The sequence below is a fragment of the Balaenoptera acutorostrata genome, chromosome 21, assembly GCF_949987535.1.
Source record: "Balaenoptera acutorostrata chromosome 21, mBalAcu1.1, whole genome shotgun sequence".
Lineage (NCBI taxonomy): Eukaryota > Metazoa > Chordata > Mammalia > Artiodactyla > Balaenopteridae > Balaenoptera > Balaenoptera acutorostrata.
In genome coordinates this window covers 22,197,298-22,223,630 of record NC_080084.1, presented here as the reverse complement: position 1 = coordinate 22,223,630, position 26,333 = coordinate 22,197,298, and the positions used below count along the sequence as shown (strand labels likewise).

Genomic DNA, 26,333 nt, shown 5'->3' with positions numbered 1-26,333 from the left:
TCTTAACACTTATTTTCAAAAATATACTCAGCCCATCGTTTTCCCCTTGACAAGGATAAGCATAGGAGAGGAAGTATGTCACTGCAAACAGACTAGCTTTATGGCAAGGAACTCATATTTTTCCCTCTGAGAAAGATATTCCCTCTCGGGGAAATTTTTCTTCAGAGGCAATAACTAAACTTTTATTAGGGTTGCCATAATAAGTTAGATGCTAGGGATACAACAGTTGTAGCAAGGTGTGTCCTTTGCCTTCAAAAATCTTATTCTAAACAAAATAGCATGGACAAAAGGAAGCAGTTGGAGAGAGACATGTAAAAACAAATCAAATGATAATTCCATCACCTGGCACAGTGCCTGGAGCATAGCAAACAGTGTTTACTGAGTGAACGAATGCTATATTGGTCTGTAAACATAGTATGAGATCACAGTGGAGGAAGTAATTAATTTTGTCTTGAGAGGTCACCTGGAAAAATTTAGTTTTTATATTTAATTACATATGGTTTAATGTATATTAAATTGAAATATAATACATGTAATTAAATTTATGTTGTCTTTAATTTCCCTTTTAATATTTATTTTCATTTCTTCCCCAAAACATTGCCTTGATGTGGCAGCTATGTTTTATTTTCCCAAAGCATGTGGCACACTGCTGAGCAGACAGCCATTAATCAATAAATGCTTGCTGATGCCACGATTCTCTAGGACTGCTTCTGTTTAGTGCAGCTGTCTCCTCTCCTGTCAACCTGGCAGGAGACCTGTCCTCTCCTGCCAGGTTGACCTAATGTTCCTTTGCAGAAGCACATGACTTAGGAACAAATAAGTCACAGCCATGTTTAGGAGTGAGAGTGGTGTTCACTGGAGAAAGCCAAGTAGCAGGGCCTCTATACCTCTGTGCAGCCTGTGTCCCCATATATATATATATATATAACAGGTGTATATGTATATAGAAAGGAAGGCCATGCAGAATACAGGTTGGGGGTCACGGGCCTTCAAGGTGGAAAGCCCTCAGCCCAATTGCTCGATCTTCAGTGACTTAAGCTCTCTGATCTATCCATTTGTATGATGAGGATAATAGTAGTTGCCTTATAGAGTTATTTGAGGATTAAATAAAATGCTTATAAAATGCATAGCCTAGGACAGTGCTAGGTATGTAATAAAAAAATACATCAGCCAGAAGTAAAACTGTGTGAAGTAAAATTATATGGTTTTATCTAGGAGACTCTTTATTACTCTCTGTAATGCACAAATTTCACATATTTAAGAAATTCACATTATATCTTGCAGTGCTTCCCAAGACACCCATGCATGCTATTTGTCCCTGAATTTAAGTAGTGCCCCTCTCATTCTGTAACTTTTTTTTTTTTTGGCCCCAGAAGGACTGAGAACTACCTATTTTGTTAGCATAGACTGAAAAAAAAATTGTCTATTAAGTCCCTAAATCCTTGCTTTTCACACTTTGCTGTACATTGGAATCAGCTGGGAGTCTTTTAAAAATTCTAAGCCCTGACTGCCACCTTTAGACATTTGATTGAATTTCTGGACGTGGAAATATTTTTAAAGCTCCCGAAGTGATCCCAACGGACAGCAAAGTTTAGGAACCACTTTTTTTTTTTTTAACGTTTCTTTAATTAATTTATTTATTTATATTTATTTTTGGCTGTGTTGGGTCTTCGTTTCTGTGCGAGGGCTTTCTCCAGTTGCGGCGAGCGGGGGCCACTCTTCATCGCGGTGCGCGGGCCTCTCACTATCGCGGCCTCTCTTGTTGCGGAGCACAGGCTCCAGACGCGCATGCTCAGTAATTGTGGCTCACGGGTCTAGTTGCTCCGCAGCATGTGGGATCTTCCCAGACCAGGGCTCGAACCCGTGTCCCCTGCATTGGCAGGCAGACTCTCAACCACTGCGCCACCAGGGGGAAGCCCAGGAACCACTTTTTAAATTACGTAAAAATTGAGAAAGAGATACATGAAAAGGACCTAGCGGTCATAGATTTTATAAGAATAAAAATAGGCTGACAAATAAATAATTCAGTTGATTCTGGTTCTTTTTTTTTAGCAAAAAGAAATAGGTATAAATTTGTCTGAAGATTATGCAGGTATTTCTGCCCTTCTAAGCTCCTTAGCTTCTAAAATTTATGAAAATTCACCACTGGCAGCATACAGAAGTTATTTTGAGGATGAACAAAATTTTTCATCAAGACTCATGACTTCAAGACTGATTTTTAAAATAATCTCAAGAAGTGGTAAAGTTAATTTTCCTCTACAACTTTAAAGAGAGCTTAAAGTTTTATATTATCTTGGTAGCTGCCTATACATTAAAACACTGAGAAAAATAATGCATATCACCTTCTATTTGTTGTAACTCTTACTTTCTTCCTTTTTGTCAAAATAAAAAGCGTTTCATATACAAAATGAGTGACTATTCATTTAGCACTTATCATATGCTAGGGTGTTTGAAAATATTACAACAAAATGACCAAGATCCTATAAGGTGAGAATTATGATGTCTGTTTTACAGATCAGGAGCATTTTATAGTAAGTTGCCTAAGGTCACACAACTAGGAACTGAATGAGCCAAAATATGAAACCACGTCTTTGTTCTTAAAGAGCCTGTGCCTCTTCCATACTCCCAAGAGCCAGAGTTCCTCTGTTTTTGCTGTGGAACTGGTTCAATTCTATACAATGTAACAGTGAGCATCCTTCTGTGGGGGGAAGCCTGGGAAAGTCGAGGAGAATTTCCATGGCGACTCTCAGATTAGACACGGCCTGGAACTGTGTCTGACCTCCTGGATCACCCTGAGTCAAGCCAGCATTGGTCTCATGAAAAATTCACAATAAATTAAGTTTATGAAATTCTTTTTGTTCTTGCAGTTCTTTCAGTGGGGAAAATGGCGAAGATGATCAGTTTCGTCCTTCTCACCACTGTTCTGGTAATGGGCAGGGAAAGCTGGGTAAGCTCATTACAAAAACTATTGTTTTAAATACCCACTGAGATCTGAATTTTCTTTTATGTTGCAGAAAGTCTATAGTAACTTGTCACTGAAAAAACTTAACTAGGGGGGAAATGAAAAAGCACCTGCCACATAATAGGCACTTATTAAGTGCTTAAAATTTTTTTTAAAGTAAAAATCAGTATTCACACTAAGTAAAATCTTTTTCATTTACTGGGGTTATTTGGGTGGTTACATAATATTAAGAATTTAAAACTGTCCTTTGAAATTGACCTTGAGCTTTCCAGTATCGGACATTGTCAGTGTAAACTAAACAGATTATTTGAAAGTAATTGCAATGAACTCGTGCCTCTCTCCATTCATGAGTAAAAAGGGAAAAACAATCATTTACTCAAAGTTCTGGGAGAAAGAAAACCCCTAAGTTTTAAATAAGCTTACTAACACTGTATATGTAGTCACATAAAAATTGAACATCCTTGCCCTGTAATCCTTTATTTTTAAATTGTATAGTCCTCTGTATTTAACAATATCACAACCAATTTCCCACTATTAGAAAGCAACACAGGATTCCAGAGGCCATAAAATGTCTTTGCTGTTCATTTTTTAGACAGGTATAACTCAGGGGGCTAAGCAAATAACTCATTCAGAGAGGATAAATCAAAGAGAGTTGAAGAGAGAGTCTGAAAATAAGAAATAGTCCTAGAGAAACAGCTGGGAGAGATTCAGTGACTTGGGCCTGGAGATGGGAGGAAGGAGTCCTCTACTATCATTTCTCCATTCTCTTGCTATATGACCTTCAGTTTAGAGGCCGAATTTCTATGTTTACGTTATAGTCCTTCATAGGAAGACGATGTATTTACATCTTTCTTTTGCCCCAGACAGACTATCTGAGCATGCTGTTCAGACAGCCTAGCAAAGTGCCCAGAACACAGTATGCCCTCATATTTATGGAATGAATACAAGGTAGCACATAAAGATAGAAACAGGAAGTTATGCAATTATAAATTGGGAAATATGTCTGACTGTATTCAAATGCCTATTTTAGGAAATAATGTATATAAAAGTAGTGTAAGGCACACGTTAAAATTCATAATTTCTCCTATGCTTATCACAGGAGATCATGACATGAGCTGCAAATAGAGTTGTCAAAGTAAAAACAGGAAAAAGGGCAAAAATTTGTCTTTGGTCCTTTCTCTTCACTCTCCGCTAGTAACTCTCCCCGCGTTGAGTACTTAAGGGTCTTTACTGCAGCTTCTTGTTCTCAGTAGCTTTTCCCAGGAGGCACACCTCTGCAACTCCCCTTCCCAACTCACCACATTTGCTGTATCTCTGGAGAAATCTGCTCAGTCAGATGCCACTGTAGAAGGAAGCTGATAAACTCTTTCACATGCAATATTCTTGGGTTATTTGACTTTTTAGAGAAAGTAAATAATTTAACTGAAAGACTCAGGCTTCTCCATCCTGTTTTGAAGTAATTAAGGGAAAAACAATAAGTAAGCCAAAAGGTAAAGCGACTCCAGTAGAATTTCCAGAAACAGGTAAATGGGTAAGATACTCAGGGATCTCAGGGTCTAAAGTAGCATCCCTTAGAAAGGTGACCATGTGTCATCAGGTTATGAGCATTCAGTATATTTTTAAAACATATTAATACAAAAAGTCATTCAAAAGCCTTATTTTAGAGACTGACACACTAGTCACATGTAATGATGCTGTAAAGCACTTTCCTGTTAAGAAAGCACTCAGGCGGTGATATGTAGAGTTTGAGAGTAGGATCCTTGAACTGGATGTGAATCCTGACTCCTCTTGCCCGCTGAGAATTTCCTGTTTCCTTGAGAAATTGCAAGTTTCCTCAAGGATGAGTCCCTTCCTACCTCGTGGAATCGTTACGAGGATCAAACGAGACAACCACTCTACAGCTCTTGGTGTAGTCATTCAGATTATATCATTTTTTAGTTCAAGCACTTTACCGTAAGCCATAATTTCTTATTCTCCAAATAGCAAACAGTGTTAGAACTTGCAAACCACTTTCTGGTTAGAATATTATTCTGGGATGGGAGTTGGGGACAAATTTGAATCATTAATTTATCCAGCTTGTTCGGAGCGTTTATTCCCCTTAAGAACGAGATGCGCGTAACTCTGCAGGCTCTCGAGAACTGCCTTCAGGAGCAGGCGCGGCTCAGAGCCCAGGTGCACCTGCTTGAGACCCGGGTCAAGCAGCAGCGGGTCAAGATTGCGCAGCTTTTGCACGAGAAGGAAGTCCAGTTCCTTGATAAAGGAGAGGAGAATAGCGTCATTGACCTTGGAGGCAAGAGGCAATACGCAGGTCAGAATCTATGTTTCTTACATGTTTCAGTAACTTACATCATACACCCGTGTGCAACGGTGGTGCTAGTAACTTGATCACTTCAGGTTTTGCTAAAGAGCTTTTCCTATTCCAGTCACAAGCAATATGAAGCATTATACCAAATTTAAACGTCTTCTACTATATTTTACCCCTTTCTCTCTATTATCTCTGCAAGGGACATTGAATAGCATATGCCAGTTATCTGAGGATTTCAATAGTTTAATAAGAGATCATGACAATAGATTGTTTAAATATCAGTGTGCAAATGGCAGATTATATTTGTGAAATTTTACAGTTTTTTATTTGTGTAGTGTATCTTGCTTCATTTCATTTATACAGTTTTCCCTTCTGAAACCCTGATATGCCTTAGGATAGTAAGTAAGGTAATAGAATAAAAGGGCAGGGCAGGAAAAAGAATCAGAATTATTTAGGAAAATAAATAATTTTCCTATTATTTATGTTTTATGTGTAAATTTTACAGTTTGGTCATTTTCCCTTTGATTAGGCCAGGTTTCCCCGCAGAAACTAAATGATCTTAAACTGCTAACATATTGCACTTATCACTACACATACCCTTATTCCCTACAGAAAACTATTCACCTGATTTCCTCCAGGCAACTTTAAAATAAACAGATAATAGTTGTCACAAATGAGAATGACATCTGGAATGCTTTGTTCTTATATGTCTACTGTACTGCCATGATACATTATAATTTCTCTGTTTATGAGCCTATCTTTGTCAATTAACTGGATACTTTATAAGGTCTGGGATGATGTTTAATGCACTCTTTCCTCCTTATTTCCCATCAGAGTCCTTGGAACGTGGTAGAGCCTCATATTTATGAATGAAAGCACGGTAGTATATAGAAATAGGAATAGCAAGATAAGCAATTATAAATTGGGAAATATATCTGACTATAATTGAGAACCTGTAGAGGCTAATGAGATGCCAAGCTGAGGAGAATAAAAACATCTTTATTTTGTGCTTCTAAATATACTCATCAGTGTCAGATATGAGCTGTGAGAATCTTAGAAAGTATGCTTCAATAAAATGCTCCCTTTTTCTCTCTTTACTGAGATCCTAATCTCTCTTTGCTCAGACTCTTTGCCCTGAGTTCCTGAGTCTGTTGTTCAGCAACTTGATCTTTTGCCCTTGATCCTTGGAGTCCAACTGCCTTCCCCACTTTAGGGGACCAGAGCCACTGCCCTGCAGAGTGGGACTGGATACAGAACGAGAATGGCGTGTGGCTCTGAAGCATGGAACAAAGAGGAACCAAGGACCGCTTGGGTAAAAACAGGCTTCAGAAACAAGGGACGGTCTGAAGCCATCACAGGGGCAGAGAACCAGGAACTGGAACCTAAGTGGAGAATTACTGGGAAGATTAAGCAAGACAGTGAAAGAAGACTCAGGAAAGCAATCAAACAGGAAGCAGAATAGGTAGTGATTTCTTGAAGACAGTGATTCTCATGAGAATCACCTGGTGACCTTTTAAAATGCTGATGGCCTGTCACAGTTTCAGGGACGCTGGCAGAAGACTAAGAGACTCCAGGGTCAGAGACCTGAGCTTCATGTTTGCACCAGTGTGTCCAGCCTGCAAATACCAAGGGAGCAGTGTGGAATAATCCAAGTGGAAGGTGTGCAGGCAGTGGGCTAGGTCACAGCTGAGGAAACCTGAGCTTAGGAAACCTCAGTCTTTTATAATAGGTTACAAGCAAGTCTGCCCAGCCTTCGCACCCCAGAGGAAGCAAACAAACCCACCATCTGCTCTGGGCCAGCCACTATCTCTGTCTGCCCAAAGCTGTTCACTATAGAAACAGCCTTGAAAAAAACAGTCCAGAACATAAGCTCTGTGTGCAAAATGTGCAGAAATGCAAGTGACCCATGGGAAACTATAAACAGTGCCAGAGCTCCAATCCAGGCCAATTAAATTATAATCCCTACAGGGTTGAAAAGGAGTGCTTTCCCTGTTGGGTGTGGATGAGATTGCTCAAGACCAAAACCAGATCAGGCTTCTTACCAAATTTCTTCCCACAGGCTGAAAAAGTCCAAGGTTCCCTGAGGTCACAAAGCAGAGGCTTTATTTCTTCTCAGGTAGGAGGTGGGGTCCTGTACCAGTTTGGTACTCTTTTTTTTTTTTCTGCCACACTGCATGGCATGTGGGATCTCAGTTCCCAGACCAGGGATCTCAGTTCCCCAACCAGGGATTGAACCTGTGCCCCCTGCAGTGGAAGCCCATAGTCTTAACCACTGGACCGCCAGGGAAGTTCCCAGTTTGGTACTCTTTTTATTGGGTGTTTGAGACCTGGTTGTAATATGTTTAGGTATCCAACAAGGAGGCTTCAGGTACCTATCCTGAGAGTGCAGAAAATGTCAATAAGACACAGATTAGAGGGTAAGATCTCACTGGGTTAATTTGGTCAGTCATTGTGGATGACAGGATTGATTCACAGAGAAGTGGGTAATCAGAATAGTCAAAAGGCCATTTGATTGATTACTCTGTCTTATGGGCTGAATCATGTTCCCCCAAAATACGTATGTTGAAGCCCTAACACTCAGTACCTACGAATGCTACTGCACTTGGCGGTAGGGCCCTTAAAGAGGTGCTTAAGTTAAAAGGAGGCCATTAAGGATGGGCCTTGATTCAATCTGACTGGTATCCTTATAAGAAGAGGAAGTTTGGACACACAGGGAGACACCAGGGATGTGTGTGCACAGAGGGAAGACCATGTGAGGACACAGCAAGAAGTCAGCCAAGAACAGAGGGTTCAGAGAAAACCAAACCTGCTGACGCCTTGATCTTGGACTTCCGAGCCCCATAACTGTGAGAAAATAAATTTCTATTATTTAAGCTCCCCAATTTGTGGTATTTTGTTCTGGCAGCCCTAGCAAGCTAATATACCTTACATTGCCTTAGATATCAGCTTCTGGCTCGGGAAGGTAGTACTTTTATAAAGAAAAGTTACTAGAGGTGTCCTTTCATCAGGGCTCGTCAGGGCTCTGGGCCAACCGGTGACCACTCTGTCATTGATTCACTGGAGGATATCTTAGCTGAGACATCTGTAGTTTGTTCAGAACCTGACTGACCAGTGGAATGTCGGTGAGGTCAGAGATGTAAGGGGCTGAGAGCCATGATTGCTCTGGAATGGAGTGTTCCTGGTGGAGGAGTGAAGCATGTTTGGGGTAAATTCCTCAGTGGTGAGACAAGTAGATGAGTTGGCAGGGGTTATTGTGAGGTAGCTTCCTAGGCTATCCATTCCATTTGATCAAGGAGGGAGTGGACAGGCAGATTTTAACATCGCTTCCTAAATCCAGGAGACATGTTCCGTGTCAGTCAAGATCATGTGTCTTTAAACGCCTGACGGGAGATGATCTTTTTGATGAACAGGTTGTCAGTGACTGGTACAAATGAGGAAGCCCTTTCAAGGAATAAAATGTGCCGTCTTCAAAAGAGTGTCTACCATCATCAGGATAATGTACTTTCCAGGAGATGTTGCTCAATGAAAGACGTAATCCAGCGTGGTCCTCCCACAGGGGCGCTTGAGGATCAACAGAGGATGCTGGAAGGACACTGCAGCCAGTGGGGCGGTGGAGGGTGCCTTCCTGGACAGCGCCTGGGGTGTGCATGGCTTGGGCATCTGCTCCCCGCCACAAAGTAGTAAATCAGACCTGCCGTCCTCAGAGTTTCTCATCTCCTTCTACCAAGCACGGGGTGGGGAGAAATGAGGTTGCCATTCTGAGATATGCTCATAGATTTAAAGAGACATTACATTTACTAATTCTAAACATTGAAAAGACATGGGTACTGGACCTCTTTCAAGTCTAACACAACAGATCCGCCTGAGACCTAAAATCATTCCATTATAGCGCCTGGTCAAGAGCTGCATCCACCAGAAGTAGCAGCCAACTGGCCCCATCCACTGCCCAAGTCTGTGGTCAGCTAGTGGCCGTATTATGCCGGGGCTAGCAAGCATTGGCTTAATTCTTCTAAGAAGCCCAGTTCAATCTGGAACCACGGGCACCTAGCCAGCGGCGAAGTGGGAATAACATGTGTGCTTCCCCCGCTAAGTGTCAAACCAGACAGGCAGCCCATGAAACTGGCATGTTCTGACATAACCGACTCTACAGAAGAAACACCGGAAAGATCGCTGTTGCCAGTGAATTTTCCTAGAGGAACAGCAGAGGCTGTTATAGAAACAAAGTAGATTACACACCGACTCCGGGCTCCATCATAATGGCCTGGGTCTGCCCTCTGTGGACGTCCCTGCCCTTAGTCACCCAAACACATATGACAGTCTATTTTAAAGCAAGGTTAAGTCTTGCCTATTGTTTGGAGAATGGATTGTAGCACTACTAACAATGGTCTTCAGGCAATTTGTTTAACTTCTCTAGGCCTCAGTTTTCTCAGTTGTAAAATGGGGATAATCATGGTATCTAATTTAGAGAATTTTGAGAATTAAATGAATAAATACATGTAAAATAATGAGAACTGTGCCTGGCACACAGTAAGTACTCATAAATATAGCTATCATTATTTTTTTTATGTTTCAAAGATAAATTGTTACACAATAAACTAGATACAAAACTACAAGGGATCCTGACAAAAATGAAAAGATTTCTCTATATCTACCGTATCTATTTCTTGCCTACCCCAATTTCCTTGGGGAGAATGGATATAAAGTCTTTGCCATTTAAATTTGACGTAACTTCCAGCATGACCTTGAATTTGCTGCTGTCACCCTCAGCCCCTGTTGTTCCCTCTCCTGTAGCCCCCCCAGGTCAGAAGAGGGGTCAGGGCTGGGGCAGGGAGGTCCGAGAAAGCAGCCATCAAAACCCCCAAGTGCATAATCAAAGCTAGGGAAAAGAGAGGAGTGGGAGTGGTAAAAGAATAGGAGAGAGAAGAGGCTGTAAGCGTGAAGGAGAGTCTTTGATTCCAGGGCTGACGCTGCCTCTAGACCACAGGGGCTCAAAGTAGAATGATAAGGAGTTAGAAGTATCTTTGGTGTTGGAGAGGATTGCCTGGCAGAGAGAGCACTGGTGTTACGCGTGTGCTGGCTTTGTGGAGGCTGCACAGCTATGGGATCAGAAGTACACGGCATTTTGACATGATCTGTTTTCATGCTTCTCTTTTGCATGTTACATTCCAGGTACAGTAACTTACTTCAGTTTCTCAATAGCACCCTGCTCTCCTTGGAACTTTACATTAGCCATTTTCTCTGTCTGGAACATCTTCTCTACTCAATCCTGTCCCCTGGGCTGACTCCTGTTATTCATCCTTCGGACCCCAGTTTAGCCCTTCAGGAAACTTCCTGACCCTCAAGACTGAATTAGGCACCACTTCCATGTACTCCAAAAGCACCCTTTACTTTTTTTTTTAAAAAAAGATTTATTTATTATTTATTTATTTTTGGCTGCATCGGGTCTCAGTTGTGGCACGTGGAATCTTTGTTGAGGCACGCAGGATCTTTTGTTGTGGCGTGCGGGCTCTTCGTTGTGGTGTGCAGGCTTCTCTGTAGTTGTGGCACGCGGGCTCCAGGGCTCACGAGCTCTGTAGTTTGCAGCACGCGGGCTCTCTAGTTAGGCATGCGAGCTCAATAGTTGTGGCGCGCTGGCTTAGTTGCCCCGCGGCATGTGGGATCTTAGTTCCCTGACCAGGGATGGAACCTGCGTCCCCTGCGTTGGAAGGCGGATTCTTTACCACTGGACCACCAGGGAAGTCCCTACTTTTCTATCTCAGCATTTATCATGGAGTATTGTCACTACATGCTTAATTGTCTATCTCCCGCTAAACTGTCTAGGTACTGGTATCTTTAGCATCTAATGTGATGATTGGCATATTGTGAATGTTCAATATATATTTTAAAATTTTTATTGGTGGAACAAATCAGATGGAAAAAAAAAGAGAGGGCAGACGCTTCAAATGTACTCATGGAGTAAAACAAGATATTTATTTGAATAACAACTCAGAGGAAGGTAACAGGTTGGTCTGCAAAGGATATGTGATTCCAAAAGTAGGAACAAAACTGATCTCAAGGGCAAGGAACTGATCAATGTAAGAGAAGAAGTACCAGGGAATTCCCTGGCCGTCCAGTAGTTAGGACTTGGCACTTTCACTGCCATGGCCCGGCCGGATCCCTGGTCAGGGAACTATGATCCCACAAGCTGCGCGGTGCGGCTGAAAAAAAAAAAAGTACCATTATTCCAAATACCAAACCAAGCTCAAGATCCAGGGTGTCTATTTAAACAGTCTGAGTGGGTTGTCAACACAGATTCAAGTGTCACATAATGGCAGGAGGCAGGCAGTTGGGTGTTTGTTACAGGGACTGTGCAACCAGTCCTGGGAAGAGTGAGGTTTAAGCACTAAAACTCTCACCCCTGTGTTGAGAGTGCTGGGAGCAGAACTTAGGAAACAAGAGGTCACCAAGGAGTAAGGCAAGAAATCAGTTACTAGGAAATTGAAATACCAAGGACAGAGCAGAACTGACTGTATAAGTAGGAGTTGGGTAGAAGAGTCATATGGACAGGGTCTAGACAAACTATTATAGTGTGTGTGTGTGTGTGTGTGTGTGTGTGTTATAAAATTATAGCATGTATAATAAGATAGATAATAGACATTCTAGATGACTGCTTCTGGGTATAACAGCTAAAAAAATTCCAGAAGTCAGTAGATCTGTTTTTATGATGATGTGTTTATGGTGAGGCAAGCATGAAGGAGGAGAAGGAGGAATAAGCTATGAAATATAAATCCAGTTCAATTGTATTTTATTTTTCAGTGTATAGGAAAATAGTACTAGAGAGCCTACCAAGGGCAAACACTGAATAAATAAAATATATAATAAGACATCAATTCTAAGAAAATATATAATATATAATATTATATAAAATATATAAAAATTTGCTCACACCAAAGTATATGTTTTTGGTCTCCTTAAATTAAAAAATTAAATATTCATGTATATGATCTGTAGAAATAAATTTCTTTGTTCTTATTTACAAGTTACTGTATTATTACTAAATCAATTATTTTCTGAATTCTAATTCATCTCATAGTAGAAAATGCCTAATTACATACAACCTAGCAATTTTTGAAAACAATGCACAAATCACATGATTTTTTTTTTTTTTTTTTGCAAAAACAGGTACAAAGTTTATTATTAGAGACACAGCATAACATGTGGGAGAGCACACAGAGAAACAGTTTATTTATTTAAGACAGAAGCAAGGCAGAAATACACACCCAGAGAGAAAGGGTGTGGGTGTCCTCCCTAATGAGGAGCGCAGTAAAGAAGGGGTTAAATCATTTATATAAGGCAGTTCTTCCAGGTCTTTGTTTACCTTTGGCCAGTTATCTTGTTTCTTTTTTCACACCTGACCTGCCCTAGAAATCTTTCCAACAGGCATGCACATCTTTTTGCCAAGATGGATTTCAGTGCAGAGGCCTGTGGGAGATTTGACAACATTTATTATGGGGTCGTGCCCCTCCCTTTTTGACCCCTGAGGAGCTTTTCTGCACATATGCAGTCGGGGAGGTAATAGATGTGGTCATCTTATCTCTTTACTCTAGCAGAGCTCAGCTCCTGCCCTTTGTCTTTGGAGTGTCAGGGAAAACAAAGCTCCAATTTACTCCCGTTGGACAAACTCCAGCTGTCCAGCCCAGGGCCCCATCTACCTCCTATCTCAGTATCTTTTTTTTTTTAATTTAATTTTATTTATTTTTTTATACAGCAGGTTCTTATTGGTCATCCATTTTATACACATCAGTGTATACATGTCAATCCCAGTCTCCCAATTCATCACATCACCACCATTTTTATACAACATATAATTAAATGTATTTTTTTAATCTTTTGGGTGTGATTGAATTATGTGCCTACATTAAAAGATTGTAGTACCAAATTCACACTAATTGGTGACAATCACAACAGCCTTTGGTATCACATCTGTTCAGCCAAGACCATTAGTTTAACCATGCCCCCTTCTGCAGGAGCCCCAATCTTTATGAGACAGTCTCTCAAGGCAGTATGTGTAGTGGTTAATGTAGAGAGTCCAAAGCCTGGTTTCAAAGTCCAGTTGCCCTTGCTAGCCATGGCCTTTGAGCAAGTTACTTGACCTCTATGTGCCTCATATTCCTCATCTGTAACATGGAAGTGATAAGAAGACCTATCTCTTTGTTGTAAAGATCAAACGAGTTGGACTTCCCTGGTGGTGCAGTGGTTAAGAATCCGCCTGCCAACGCAGGGGACACGGGTTCGATCCCTGGTCTGGGAAGATCCCACATGCCACGGAGCAACTAAGCCCGTGCGCCACAACTACTGAGCCCGCGCACCTAGAGCCTATGCTCTGCAACAAGAGAAGCCACTGCAAAAAGAAGCCCGTGCACCGCAACAAAGTAGCCCCCACTTGCCACAACTAGAGAAAGCTCATGCGCAGCAACGAAGACCCAATGCAGCCAAAAATAAATAAATAAAATTTTTTAAAAAAAGAGCAAATGAGTTAATACATGTAACGTGATTACAAAAGCATTTAGCGTTTAGCTCAATGAATGTCTACATTATTATATCTTCTCTCCCTTGTTTTCAGAGGAAAGAGCCCACCAACCCTCCCCTACAAGAATACTGCAACGTCCGCTCTCTCCTCTTAAGTTTTACCTTATGTTGCCTGGGGGTAAGGATGGCAGTGGTAGGGCCAGTTCCGGCATTCCCCAGCATGCTCTGTGGCGTGATGGCTGAGTTCATGCTGGCCTTTCTGTGAGTTTAGAATGTGGGGTACTTGGTGCCTTTGGTGCTCAGCTTTGGGCTCAGCCACCATTCTGGGACAAGAGGAAGAAGCTCATTTGGCATTTGGCAGGCTGTCATGGCACTTTTAGAAGCTTCAACATTCAGCCTTCCAAAATGGCTTGCTTTCTGCATGATCAGAGAAAGTGTTCACCTCACCCAGTTTAGCACAGTGTTTATCAAACAGAGGGCAGGTATCCTTGGCCTCACTCTAGCATTACGTAAGTATCCAAAAATTCTTTTTTTTTTTTTTTAAACTCCCATGAACACAGAGCTCTTTAACCCTTCTCCTGCCCTTCTCCTGCCTATTCTTGGGGACGTTGAGTGGGTCGAAACATTTTGAAAATCATAGTAGTTTAAAATATTTAGCTAATATTTTAAACACTACATTGCTTGAACTTTCTATCACAGTGTAAGTCACATTTCCCCAAGGCAGGCTCCTTAACTTATTTGCTATAAGCAATTGAGCTACTGGCACTTTTTTGATGTTTATTTATTTGTTGGGGTTTTGTTTTTGTTTTTTCAGTTGAAATCCTTCCTCTGGATCTTAAGTTGTGTTTGGCATTTTCCTCTGGGAAGAAGAAAAAATTTTTAAAAACTTAAACTCAGAGTTGGCATAAAATAAAAACAAATAGAAAATGTTGGCTGAAAACTCCATATTCACAGAGTTTTCCAGAGGCAAATGTTATAGCTAATCATTTTCATATTTGCTTGGAAAATAGTCTGGAACTTGTGAGTCTTTACTATTCAGCTCTTTGGTAGGTAATTAAATGTAAGCAAAGAGCTCCTTTCCTAACAACGTTAAAATCTGCTTACTTGAATGAAAAATGTTGTGTGATATACTTGATCACAGATGTAAGCTTTTGAATAACATTGAACTAATTTTAGACAATCATTTTCCCATTGTTTTTCTGCTTGTTTAATTGCCAAAACAGGATTTTTAAAAAATAATCCAGCATGTATAAAGAACACTTGGGCTTCTGAATCTCAAAAATAAATATATGAATAAAGCCTAAATCATTAGAAAAATGAACATTTCACCAAAGCAGTAGTATATGATTGGTCTCAACCTGATAAGGGTTTTTAGAAAGTGATGAAGGTTCTTTATTTTCATTTCTCTTCTGATTCCTATTGGCTATTCAATCTATTTAATGTGGAGTATATTTTATTTGTAACAAAATTGTTGTAGACAATTTGGCATCAAAACAATGAAAGTGAAGAAAGAACTTAAAATATGCTAAAAGAATGGAATTATCCCATCAGGAAGAGAAATTTTTTATTGGGTACAGTTGAACATAAAACATTATATTAGTTTCTGGTGTACAACATAATGATTTGATATTTGTATGTATTGTGAAATAATCACCACGGTAAGTCTAGTCAACATCCATTGCCATACATAGTTACAGAATTGTAGAAAATGTTTTTTTTAAAAAGGAGGGAAATAAACAAAATGATAAGGGTAAAATTTGAAAGTTTGTGATGTTAAATTATAGTATTTTTATCCGAAAGTCTGTGACTGGGTATCCTTCAAAACTATCTCTTTACAGTGGCCACGAATTCAACTACCCTAAAACATAGCTTCCTGGGCGTCTAAACAACAGTGAGTCCATACTTGCCATATTCTCGAAGTCAGTACAGACCAGCCTAGATAAGACCCAATAGATATTAATTTATCCCACCCTCAAGTGGTTTAAGAAACAGATACTACTTTTTGGTGACAAACTGGTAGCTATGTTTGCTTCAGGGGTCAAAGAAATACCATAGCAAAGGAGACTGTGGGGACAAAAGTAGAATCTTGCAGTTTTCAGCAAAAACATCTAAGAATGCGTGGACTGTTATAAATTTCAGTGGGTTAGTAAAAAATCTGGTGAGACTGGGAGGTTATAAGAATCTAACCAGAAGATGACTATTTTGAGTTCACTTCCAGATGTTCAGAATGATTTATAATGCTCTAAGTCAAGATAATCTATATTAAATTATTTGTTTGGTGTTGTATTTCTACTTTCATTTTAGTGTCACAGGAGAGAAAATTTCCTCTGTTCTGTCTGATAGAGCTATAAGTTTCACTTAAATATACTGTGCTTAACTGAAACATATACTTTTAATTGTTTTCTACAAGAATCAGAAATGAAAAACCAGATACATGTTTCACTGTTTTATTTTTTCCATGATCATATCAAGAAGGCAGATGCTAATTAAATACTAGGAAAAGAAATAAGAATTTCCTAATAGCCACTGGAAGATGTACAAGATTCAGTTTTAAACAGCTGCTTATCTACATCATGTATTTATCTGTCTCCATTAGTATTGAGTAATCTCATTCAGAGGCTCCCTTTAAAAAAAAAAAGATAACAAATACTGCATTACCTTGTTTTCCAAACAGATTGTTCAGAGATTTTCAATGATGGGTATAAGCAGAGTGGATTTTACCAAATCAAACCTCTCCAGAGCCCAGCAGAATTCTCTGTTTATTGTGACATGTCTGATGGAGGAGGATGGACTGTAATTCAGAGACGATCTGATGGCAGTGAGAACTTTAACAGGTGTGTTAATTATGACATAAGGATTTATTTGGAGTGGGAAATGTGAGGTTTACAATAAGTTAAGCCTTTTTTATTATATCCTGAAGTGTATTAATTAGACAGAATTTCATTCTCTCTTAATAATAATAAAATACATTAGCTAATCAAGAAAATATTGGGGGTAGGGGTGGAGGTGCACACCTTGGGTACTGCAAAGGTCCATTTGGATTTTGCTAAAGTCAGCTTTCACTTTAATTTTTTAGAGACTGGAATGACTATGAAAATGGCTTTGGAAATTTTGTCCAAAAAAATGGTGAATATTGGCTGGGTAATAGAAATCTTCACTTATTGACTACACAAGGTAAGGTTTGCCTAATATCAACTTCATCTGAAATACAATAAAAAGAACACAAATGTTTTTCACTAAATCATAGGCAATAGAACTAATTCAGTAACTACTATGATTTGCAGATGGCAATGATCGCTTTTGGGCAATAATTCCCTTTGTGAAATGTGTCTGCTTGCACCTGGGTTGTGGGAGGGAGATTTCTCATATATTTTTGTTCTGTTTCTTGGAAGGAAAGCTAATGTTATAATCATTCTTTTTCAATGCCTTGAGCGCCTCAAAACATATATATTGTATCAGTTATCTGCTGGCACAATAAAACTGTGTAACAAGACATAAATTTAGTGGCTTAAAACAACAACCGTTCCTTATTTCTCACAGATCTACAGGTTGGCTGGGTGGCTTTGCTGATCAGGGCTGGGCTCTGCTGGTCTTGGCTCAGCTTGCTCATGGGTTGGTGATCAACTTCCTGGTCAACTGGAGGCTGGCTGTTCTAGGCCAGCCTTGGAGAGCATGCTTCAGCTCACTCCATTTGGTCTCTCATCTTCCAGCTGGCTGGTCTGGACTTGCTCTTGAAGCAGAGGCAGAGTTCCAAGAGGGACAGTGGAAGCACATAACTTTCTTGAGACCCAGACTCAGAAGTGGCACACAGTCCCCTTCACTGCCTTCTATGGGTGAAAGCAAGTCACAGGACCAACTCAGATGTAAGGGGAAAGGAATAGACTTAATGGGAGGAGTTACGAAGTTGCATTGCACAGGGAAAGGTGGAGAATTGAGGAATTATGGCAGTTTTTTGGAATCAAATACCACAATATACTAAATATTTTTGTTCCCATTCCATTTCCAAATTTTATTTTGAAAAATTTCCAAGACACAGCACAACTGGCAAAAGTTTCAACCTACCACCTAGATTTTACATTAACATTTTAACCCCGTATCTATCCATCTATCCATCCATCAATCCATTTTTTTGGACATATTTCAAAGTAAATTGTATACATCTGTAAAATTCCCCCTATATGTTTTTGCATGGATATCTTTAACTAGAGTTCAATATTTGTCTAAAATATCACTAGTTTAATAATACGTTTTCCAAGCTTCTCTTTCCCATGTTCTTTTGCTCCAATCTTTTACCTTCCTTACCTTAGTTGCTATCTCAGATTGCAGTCAGTTCCAGTCAAATTTGATTCTTAATGTTTCATAAAAGGCAACTGTATTGCTCAAGAAAACATGCTAAATCACACCGGCAATGCACTAAATGTAAGAGCAAGGGTTTATTTTTTCCAAATAAGTTAAGGAAAGTGATTGGTGTTTCTATATTCATAATAGTATGATTATAATTATAGAGATCTTTGAGACACCAGAATAGTAACTCAGAGAGGATGGATAATCCTAGACATCTAATGCTTTCTTTGTATATTCTTCTTATGATCAGTGCTCTCTAAATTTCAATGTATTTATTATCCTACTTTTAAGTGTTTTATGATAGATATCTAACATTTATCATACCATCTTCTGTTTCTTTCACACATTAATATGCATCTGATTTCTTGTTGAAACTATGAAAACCCCAAGAAGTAACCTTTGGCTCCTTCTAAACATACAAAATTCAAAGTTATTATTTTTCAAATTATTATTAAGTGTGTATTTGCCCAGATGCGCTTTGCCAATACATCTGCTTCCCCTTCAGGTTTTAATTGGTGTTTCAGGCTGGCTACTCTCATGGTAGCAAAAATGTATTGATCAGTTCCAGGCATCACAACTGCATATCACATCATCCCAAGGAAAAACAGTGCCTTTGTCCTTGCATTTCTTAATTATGAGAGCCTTTAAGGCTAAGGAGTTGCCTCTGAAAATAGCTTTATCCCCATTATACAAATTTTGGCTGAAGTGTTTGCAATAAAGTTAATTTAGAAATGGTCTGTAATTGAACTTTTATTTACTCATTGACCAAAGAGATATTTAGGTGGTTACATAGAAGTCTGAATCTCTTCTATAATACAAAGCACTTTTTTTAGGAGTCTTGACTTAGCCTGTGTTACTGCTCTTGTCCCCTTTGCAGTCTTAGCTCACACAACATTTAGTACGTTTTGATCAGATGAAAGTGGCCTCTTCCTTGAAACCCCACTTTAGAGAGCTCCCTGGGACAAGGAATCTGTGGGGCCAGAGTGCCTCCCAGACTCGCTCCAGTGATGGCGAATCCAGCATTCCCTGCCCAAGAAGCCTTGAACTTGTCTCCAGGACCTGCTCATGCCTCTTCTTCATCTGTCCCCACTGTGGGACAATTATACAGCTGGTGTGTGCACCCCTAAGTCTGAGGGGAGGTAAAGAAAGAGATTTTATTTTGGTGTAAAAAGAGCGTGGGTGTGCAGCCTGGAACGCCCATGCGTGTGGGCAAAGCCCCTTGCTGTGTGTGATGGAGACAGAGGTGGAAGAGAAGGGAGGTAGACCACAGACCAGGTCTGCATGCCGTGTCTCCATGTTCCGGCCTGGAACTGGGAGGCGGCCAAGACTAAATTCAAACTTGATCTTACAGGTCACTGTGAAAGTTTATTCATCAAAGTAGGAGGATTGAATATAGTTATTATCTAACAGTTAGTTTGATTTATAACTTTTTATGTTCCTGACAATAGTTCTGTTTCCGAAAAAAGAATAGTCTTTGTTATTTGCAAATGATGGGACCATGAAGAAAAGATGATTACTTGATGATATCAACTATTTCAGTCATTATTTATATTTAAGATCAACATTCTTACCAAAAGTAAGAAAAAGAGGATAAACGTTTAAACGTCTTAAAACTTCTTTCATTGTTAGATTTCTTAATCTACTTACTAAAAAATGACTTGCTTTCTGTTGTTCTTTGCCAAGTGAATTACACTGGCTTTTACCTGTGATAGATGCAGTAGAAATGTTCTACCTTTAATATTGCGTCCCTAATTTTTTTCGAGTAAAATACACAATAAAACATTCACGTTGTAAATACAGTGGAGTCACTGCTTATTCTTTGAAAACTGACTCATGGCAGAAGGAAATGGTCTAAGTAAAATAGAGCCGCAAATTGTTTTTAAGCCTCAGTAAGTCAGTGTCATCTCACACATTAAAAACAAAACCAAAAAACTACGATTTCTTTTTTTTTTTAGGAGACTACACATTAAAAATCAACCTTGCAGATTTTGAAAAAAATAGCCGTTATGCTCAATATAGAAATTTCAAAGTTGGAGATGAAAAGGTATGAACATTTTCAAATAACTAACATCATGAATTAACATGTAAAACATACAATATAAACCTGAAGTCAGGGGTAACAAAAATATGCAATAGAACCTCATCTTTTATTTATTAAATAAGCCTGTTAAAATAGTAACAACTGATAATGGAAGTCACCTCTTTTCCTTTAGAATTCCTATGATTTGCATATTGGGGAATATTCTGGAACAGCTGGAGACTCCCTTGCAGGGAATTTTCATCCTGAAGTGCAATGGTGGGCCAGTCACAAAAGAATGAAATTCAGCACATGGGACAGAGATAACGACAACTACGAAGGGAACTGTGCAAAAGAAGATCAGTCTGGCTGGTGGTTTAACAGGTTTGACATTTTATAAACATAGCTGTAGTGGCGTTGATGATTGCTCACTGGTGGGCATTAATTATAATATATGAGGTAATGTTGGTCTTCTTTGTGATCCTGGTATTATTAAATAATCATCTTTATAAGAATTCTTTTTTTTTTTCTTTTTTAAAATGAAAGCTTCTTTCTTTCTTTCTTTTTGGCTGTGTTGGGTCTTCGTTTCTGTGAGAGGGCTTTCTCTAGTTGCGGCAAGCGGGGGCCACTCTTCATCGCGGTGCGCGGGCCTCTCACTATCGCGGCCTCTCTTGTTGCGGAGCACAGGCTCCAGACGCGCAGGCTCAGTAGTTGTGGCTCACGGGCCCAGTTGCTCCGCGGCATCTGGGATCTTCCCAGACCAGGGCTCGAACCCGTGTCCCCTGCATTGGCAGGCAGATTCTCAACCACTGCGCCACCAGGGAAGCCCCTATAAGAATTCTTAAGAGATGAAGTCGCTTTAAGGACTTGTTCATTGTGTACATTAGTAAAGCTTGAAAGATACATCATAGAAATAAATCAAATTACTGCTTTTACAAAGATTCTTTGCAAACTGAATTATGGGTGAGTTATCATAAATAGTGGGTCACAAATTGACACAAAGAAATAGAGAACACTTTCGATGTTCTAATAACCAAGTAGCTCTCCACCTTCTCGTGTCATCCCAAATGGCCATGTTATTGTAATTTTTTCTGTGTAATACTACTTTTCATTTACTGTGACTTTTATTAAATCATTGAATCCAAGCTCCTTCCAATGCATAAATTTCCTCTACAACATTCCTGAAACCTAATTCCACCTTCTCATTGAATACTTCAGTGTTACTTTATCAGCAAACTTATTCCATTTTTGATTGTACTAAATCAATTTTTCTTCATTTTGTTTTTATTTGCCTGAAATCTTCCTTCTTATTACTTTGCCAGTTTTTTTTCTCAGTAGCTACAGAGTAATTGTATTCTTTTTCAACATAATCTCTTCGGGTTCTGGATAAGAAGATATTTATTGTATTCCTCAGTGTTTTCTCTTCTCTAAGCTAGATATGCCTCATTCCCATAACTGTTCTCCACCCAAGATGATATCCAGACAGTACCCTTTGCTGTAATCACAAAGTTAAGGCAGGAATGGAAAAATTCAAACAGTCTTCCTTAAAAATAACCTGATAAGCCTGCTATGTCTGCAAAGCAGATGTGCTCAGACTGTTAGGCAGTACATGGGCTTTGAACATCTTTTCTATTTAGAAGACATGGGCCCCCTCAAAATAACTTTGCATTACAGAATCTTGAGTATTTCTGGAGTGCCGTGTTTTCCATGTAACTTAGGAATAATCATTTAAATTCCACAATCCAAATTTTAACATTTTTTTGATTATGTAAATACTTTTAAAACATTAAGCATCCTCTGTTTTATTAAGTGGAGGTATACCAGACATATGTCTGTTTTCCCTAAAATCGTGAGAATCCTCATTATAAACATCGTGTGTTATTGTGATGTGCTGATTTTAGAGTTGTAGATTCTATGGAGGTACAGCTTGTTGTGTATAGTGTGGAGTGTCAAGTTGAACATAGTTGTAAAAACACTATTTTATCTGGATTTTGCTTTTTTTCAAAGTTTGAGTCCGTTTAATTTTTGGTCATTTGTAAGGGAAGTAGAACACACACAGCAGTGAGAGGAGACAGAGAAACGAAGTTATCTTTCCTGTTTGACAAGTTGAAGGTGGTGATCATCTTTTCCCCAGTGGTTTTCTTGTTCTCTTAAAACCATCTTTATCAGCTTCTCTTCATCTTCCTTTTTCTTCCCGTTCTAAGTTAGCCTTATGTAAGAATTATCAGCATTATGTAAAACATCTATGATTCACAAAGTTGCAAGCAGCCCTTAATGTTTGGTTTGGAACAGAATTCCATACAGGGAAATAACAACCACATTGTTAATGTTAGCAGGAGCTCAAAACTAAGTACCTACCCAGTTGAAGACAGCTGGCACACAGATTAACAGGGGCTAATAAACGATTTACTTGACTTTAAAGATAGCGGTTCAGGAAGGACAAAGAAAGGCAATTCAGTTGCTGGAGGCACCCAAGGAGCCTGCGTTATCCTTGGAGTCAGAGGAGGTGATAAGGCTGTGCAGGTGGAAAAACAGAAAAGCTGGAGAAAAAGTCAGTTGTTCCAGGAGCTCAGTGCTACTTCTCCCATACCTGCTGCTTCTGTGGTTTAATTCCATCATCCTCTTCCTCCTTACTCTTTTTTTTTCTGTCCCATAGTTCTTCCAGTTTACATGAAACCTTGGCACTTCCTAAGTGTATTCCACTTACAAGGCATTCCTTCTCTGCATAGCAAACGAATCACTGAGTGTTGACGTCTTCTCTGCTTTTCTGGTGTAGCATCTCATGTGTGTGCTCACAGCTACGTCTTCACCAAGGAAGCCCCAATCAACTTCCAATCTAGTTTCAAGTCCAGGCTGTTCTAGAACCTGGAAGATGCTGGAAAATTGGTCTTAGAATTGCTAAGGTTTCCTGTGTTGACCAGAGTCAGTTCCCTAATAACATTCAAATCACAGACCAAATAAAAAAGTACATGTAGTAGGTGTCTCTAGGAAGACAGAAATATGTCAAAATGTATGTTCTGGAGGCTCAATTTAGAGTGTTTTGTCTTTTGACGTTACTTTCCATTGCAGTTTTAAAAACACAGTAGGCTCTTAACACTTGCAGATTTAGCATACATGGTTTTGATTAGTTGCATCAATTTAAGTTAGGAGGACTGTCAGGACGGTCGGCAGGAGAGAATTACAAGGCGGGCAAGGGATTCAAGCCAGCCACTCAGCGTTTATGGGTAAATTATATGCTTTCTTTGATTCAGCAATTTAGGTGCTTTCCAAAGATTTTAAGAACTATTCCTTGTGAATGTTCTCCTTATGTCCTAATGTCTGATATCTTTTCATTGGTTATATCAATAAATATATAGTAACTAATTTCATAACAGTACACAGAAAATTATCACCTATCCTCAGTGTATCCATATCAGGAACAAAATTTACAGATTCCAAAGGAGGAAGGGGGACATTTAAAAATGTGTGATAACCTAACCCACTTATCTAGGTTGGAGCAATAAATGTAAAAAGTTAACTCAGCAACTAAGACAAATGATTATTGTCTGATGGCTGGGAAAATTTTTAGTGGTGGTTTAGGTTTTGTTTTCTTATCCCTGAGCTTAAAATAATTGATACACTGGTGATTTTTAAGAGGGAGGAAGGGAATTTGAATTCCGATGGATGAACACTGTAGTGTAACGTATACAGGGGAGCTGGCGAATAGAGCAGCGGGCCACACCCTGCTTTGTTAGCCATGCTGCTCTTGCTAAGGCTCAGGCTTACAAGGTCATGTTTCTGCTTGCTTGTTTTCTCCCTTCCTTCCTTCCATTCTCTCTTTTCTTTTTTCCTTTCTTTCTTTCTTTCTTTCTTTCTTTCTTTCTTTCCTTTCTTCCTGTTTCTTTCTTCCTCCCTCCCTCCCTCCCTCCCTTCCTTCCTTCCTTCCTTCCTTCCTTCCTTCCTTCCTTCCTTCCTTCCTTCCTTTTCTACTAAGAACAGAACTCCTCCTTTATCAGTACTCTCTAAGTGGCCTAGGTTTTATCCTGAGAGTTGTTATGGTACTAAACCCCACCAGTTTAAAAAACTCATGTTGTAGAATCACTTGGCTTTTGGAAACTGATAAATATTCCCTTATCTAAAAACGGCAGAGGGAATTCCCTGGCGGTCCAGTGGTTAGGACGCCACACTCTCACTGCCAAGGGCGTGGGTTCAATCCCTGGATGGGGAACTAAAATCCCCTAAGCCGCTCGGCGTGGCCAAGAAAAAAAAAAAAAGGCAGAATTCATACTTAAAATGTTTTTGATCATTTGCTAGCACAATAAAATGGTTTCAAAGGGTGTTTTTCTAGTCTGATTGTTTTGTGTTTATTTTTCCTCCCACTAGGTGTCACTCTGCAAACCTGAATGGTTTATATCACACGGGCCCCTACACGGCTAAAACGGACAATGGGGTAGTCTGGCACACCTGGCATGGATGGTGGTATTCCTTGAAATCTGTGGTTATGAAAATTAGGCCAAATGATTTTATTCCAAATATTGTTTAATTGTCCCTGCTGAGCTTTCATTTCTGCAGTTCATCTTGGTTTAAGTGATTTGAAAAATAGCAAATCTAAACATTCACATGTATAATGATGGCAATTGTTATGTGCACTGCTTTTCATTCTCACTTGCCTTTATTAATCAATGTACTTTCAGTACAGCAAATAAGTGATATTCACCAAATAAATGTAGATTATGTTACTATTTAATTGAATTCCTACGTGCAAAGGACTACAATAACAGATTATTGCTGAACAAAAAATAAAAAGCATAGAGTATATACATGACTTGGGAGATAACACAGCATAAATTTATAATAACTTACATATGAATGCAGTTTTAAAAATACCTGAAAATAATCCAGCAAATAATGGATTGCCAAATCAACTGCGTGGATAATAAATATTATGAATTGAGAATGAACTCAGGTCTCTGACTGCAAAGCTAGAACTTTAAATACAACCCAGGATCTTAATCACTATAAAACACTTTCTCGTATTTTTAGGATGTTTAGGTAGATTACACACTTCTTTCAGAAGGCTCATTTTAATTCTTATACCAGTCCTGTGAGGTATTATGATCCCCATTTAAAAGAGCTGAGAATCTGAGGATCTGAGAGGCTGTCCTTGCTCAGAGTTACAAAGCTAATAAGTAGGGGAACAAGGACTCAAGTCCAAGTCTTCGCATGCTGAGTCAAATGTTTTGCACCCACGCTGCAACTTCTGGGATGTGTCAGACACAGAGGGCGCACTTCAAACCCACATGAAGCTAAGTGTTTTGGCTAAAAACATACACTAACCATACAATCACAAAAATATAAATAATTCCAAAAGCTGATAAGTATGAAGAAAAAAATGTGTGCCTGGGGGATGTATAGCAGGGAACCTGACCTGGCTTGGGGGAGGGGGGTCAGAGAAGTTTCCCAGAAGAACTAACTTTTTGAGCTGAGATCTTTTAACTAGGTGTTATGTGGGAAATCATTGCAGGCAGAGAGAAATCCTTGTGTAAAGTACACAAAGCAAGAAAGCGCATGGAGGGGCTTCCCTGGTGGCGCAGCGTTTGAGAGTCTGCCTGCCAATGCAGGGGACGCGGGTTCGAGCCCTAGTCTGGGAAGATCCCACATGCCGCGGAGCAACTAGGTCCGTGAGCCACAACTACTGAGCCTGCGCGTCTGGAGCCTGTGCTCCGCAACAAGAGAGGCCGCGATAGTGAGAGGCCCGCGCACCACGATGAAGAGTGGCCCCCGCTTGCCGCAACTAGAGAAAGCCCTCACAGAAACGAAGACCTAACACAGCCAAAAATAAATACAAATTAATTAATTAATTTAAAAAAATTATAAAAAAAAAAGTGCATGGAAACAAAAAAAGGCTAGAGAGGCAATATGGTTTAGTGATCCTTACATCCTTAAACCAAGGATTCTGCCACCTAATAGCTGTGTGACCTTGGGTAGGCTGCTTAACGTCTCTGAACTTCAGTAATCTCATCTGTTAGATGAAGATTATAATAGTACCTGCCTCATAGGGTTGGGTTGAGGATTACACAAGTAAAGTACTTAGAGTAATGCCTTGCACAAAGTAAGCAGTCAATGAGAACTAGCCGTAATTATTAGTGAAGTTGGCATTAAGAGACAATAATAACAGATGTCTTGAAATAATGGGTCACATAAAGATGTTAAGGTTG

General features: G+C 39.6%; 1 protein-coding gene across 2 annotated transcripts in view; it reads left to right on the top strand.

The window, feature by feature from the left end:
• FGL1 (fibrinogen like 1) overlaps positions 1–24,857 on the top strand; it is a 33,541-nt gene extending 8,684 nt beyond the window's left edge. Inside the window, exons 2-8 of one of the 2 annotated variants that reach the window (XM_007174009.3) lie at positions 2,868–2,947; positions 5,090–5,270; positions 16,450–16,609; positions 16,852–16,949; positions 20,075–20,163; positions 20,333–20,520; positions 24,499–24,857. In XM_007174009.3, coding sequence (XP_007174071.2) covers positions 2,885–2,947; positions 5,090–5,270; positions 16,450–16,609; positions 16,852–16,949; positions 20,075–20,163; positions 20,333–20,520; positions 24,499–24,658 — 939 coding nt within the window. In that variant the 5' untranslated portion in view covers positions 2,868–2,884 and the 3' untranslated portion in view covers positions 24,659–24,857. Of the gene's footprint in view, positions 1–2,867; positions 2,948–5,037; positions 5,271–16,449; positions 16,610–16,851; positions 16,950–20,074; positions 20,164–20,332; positions 20,521–24,498 lie in introns of those variants that run through there. The other variant, XM_007174010.3, reaches the window with a different exon arrangement.
• Positions 24,858–26,333: the final 1,476 nt, after the last annotated feature.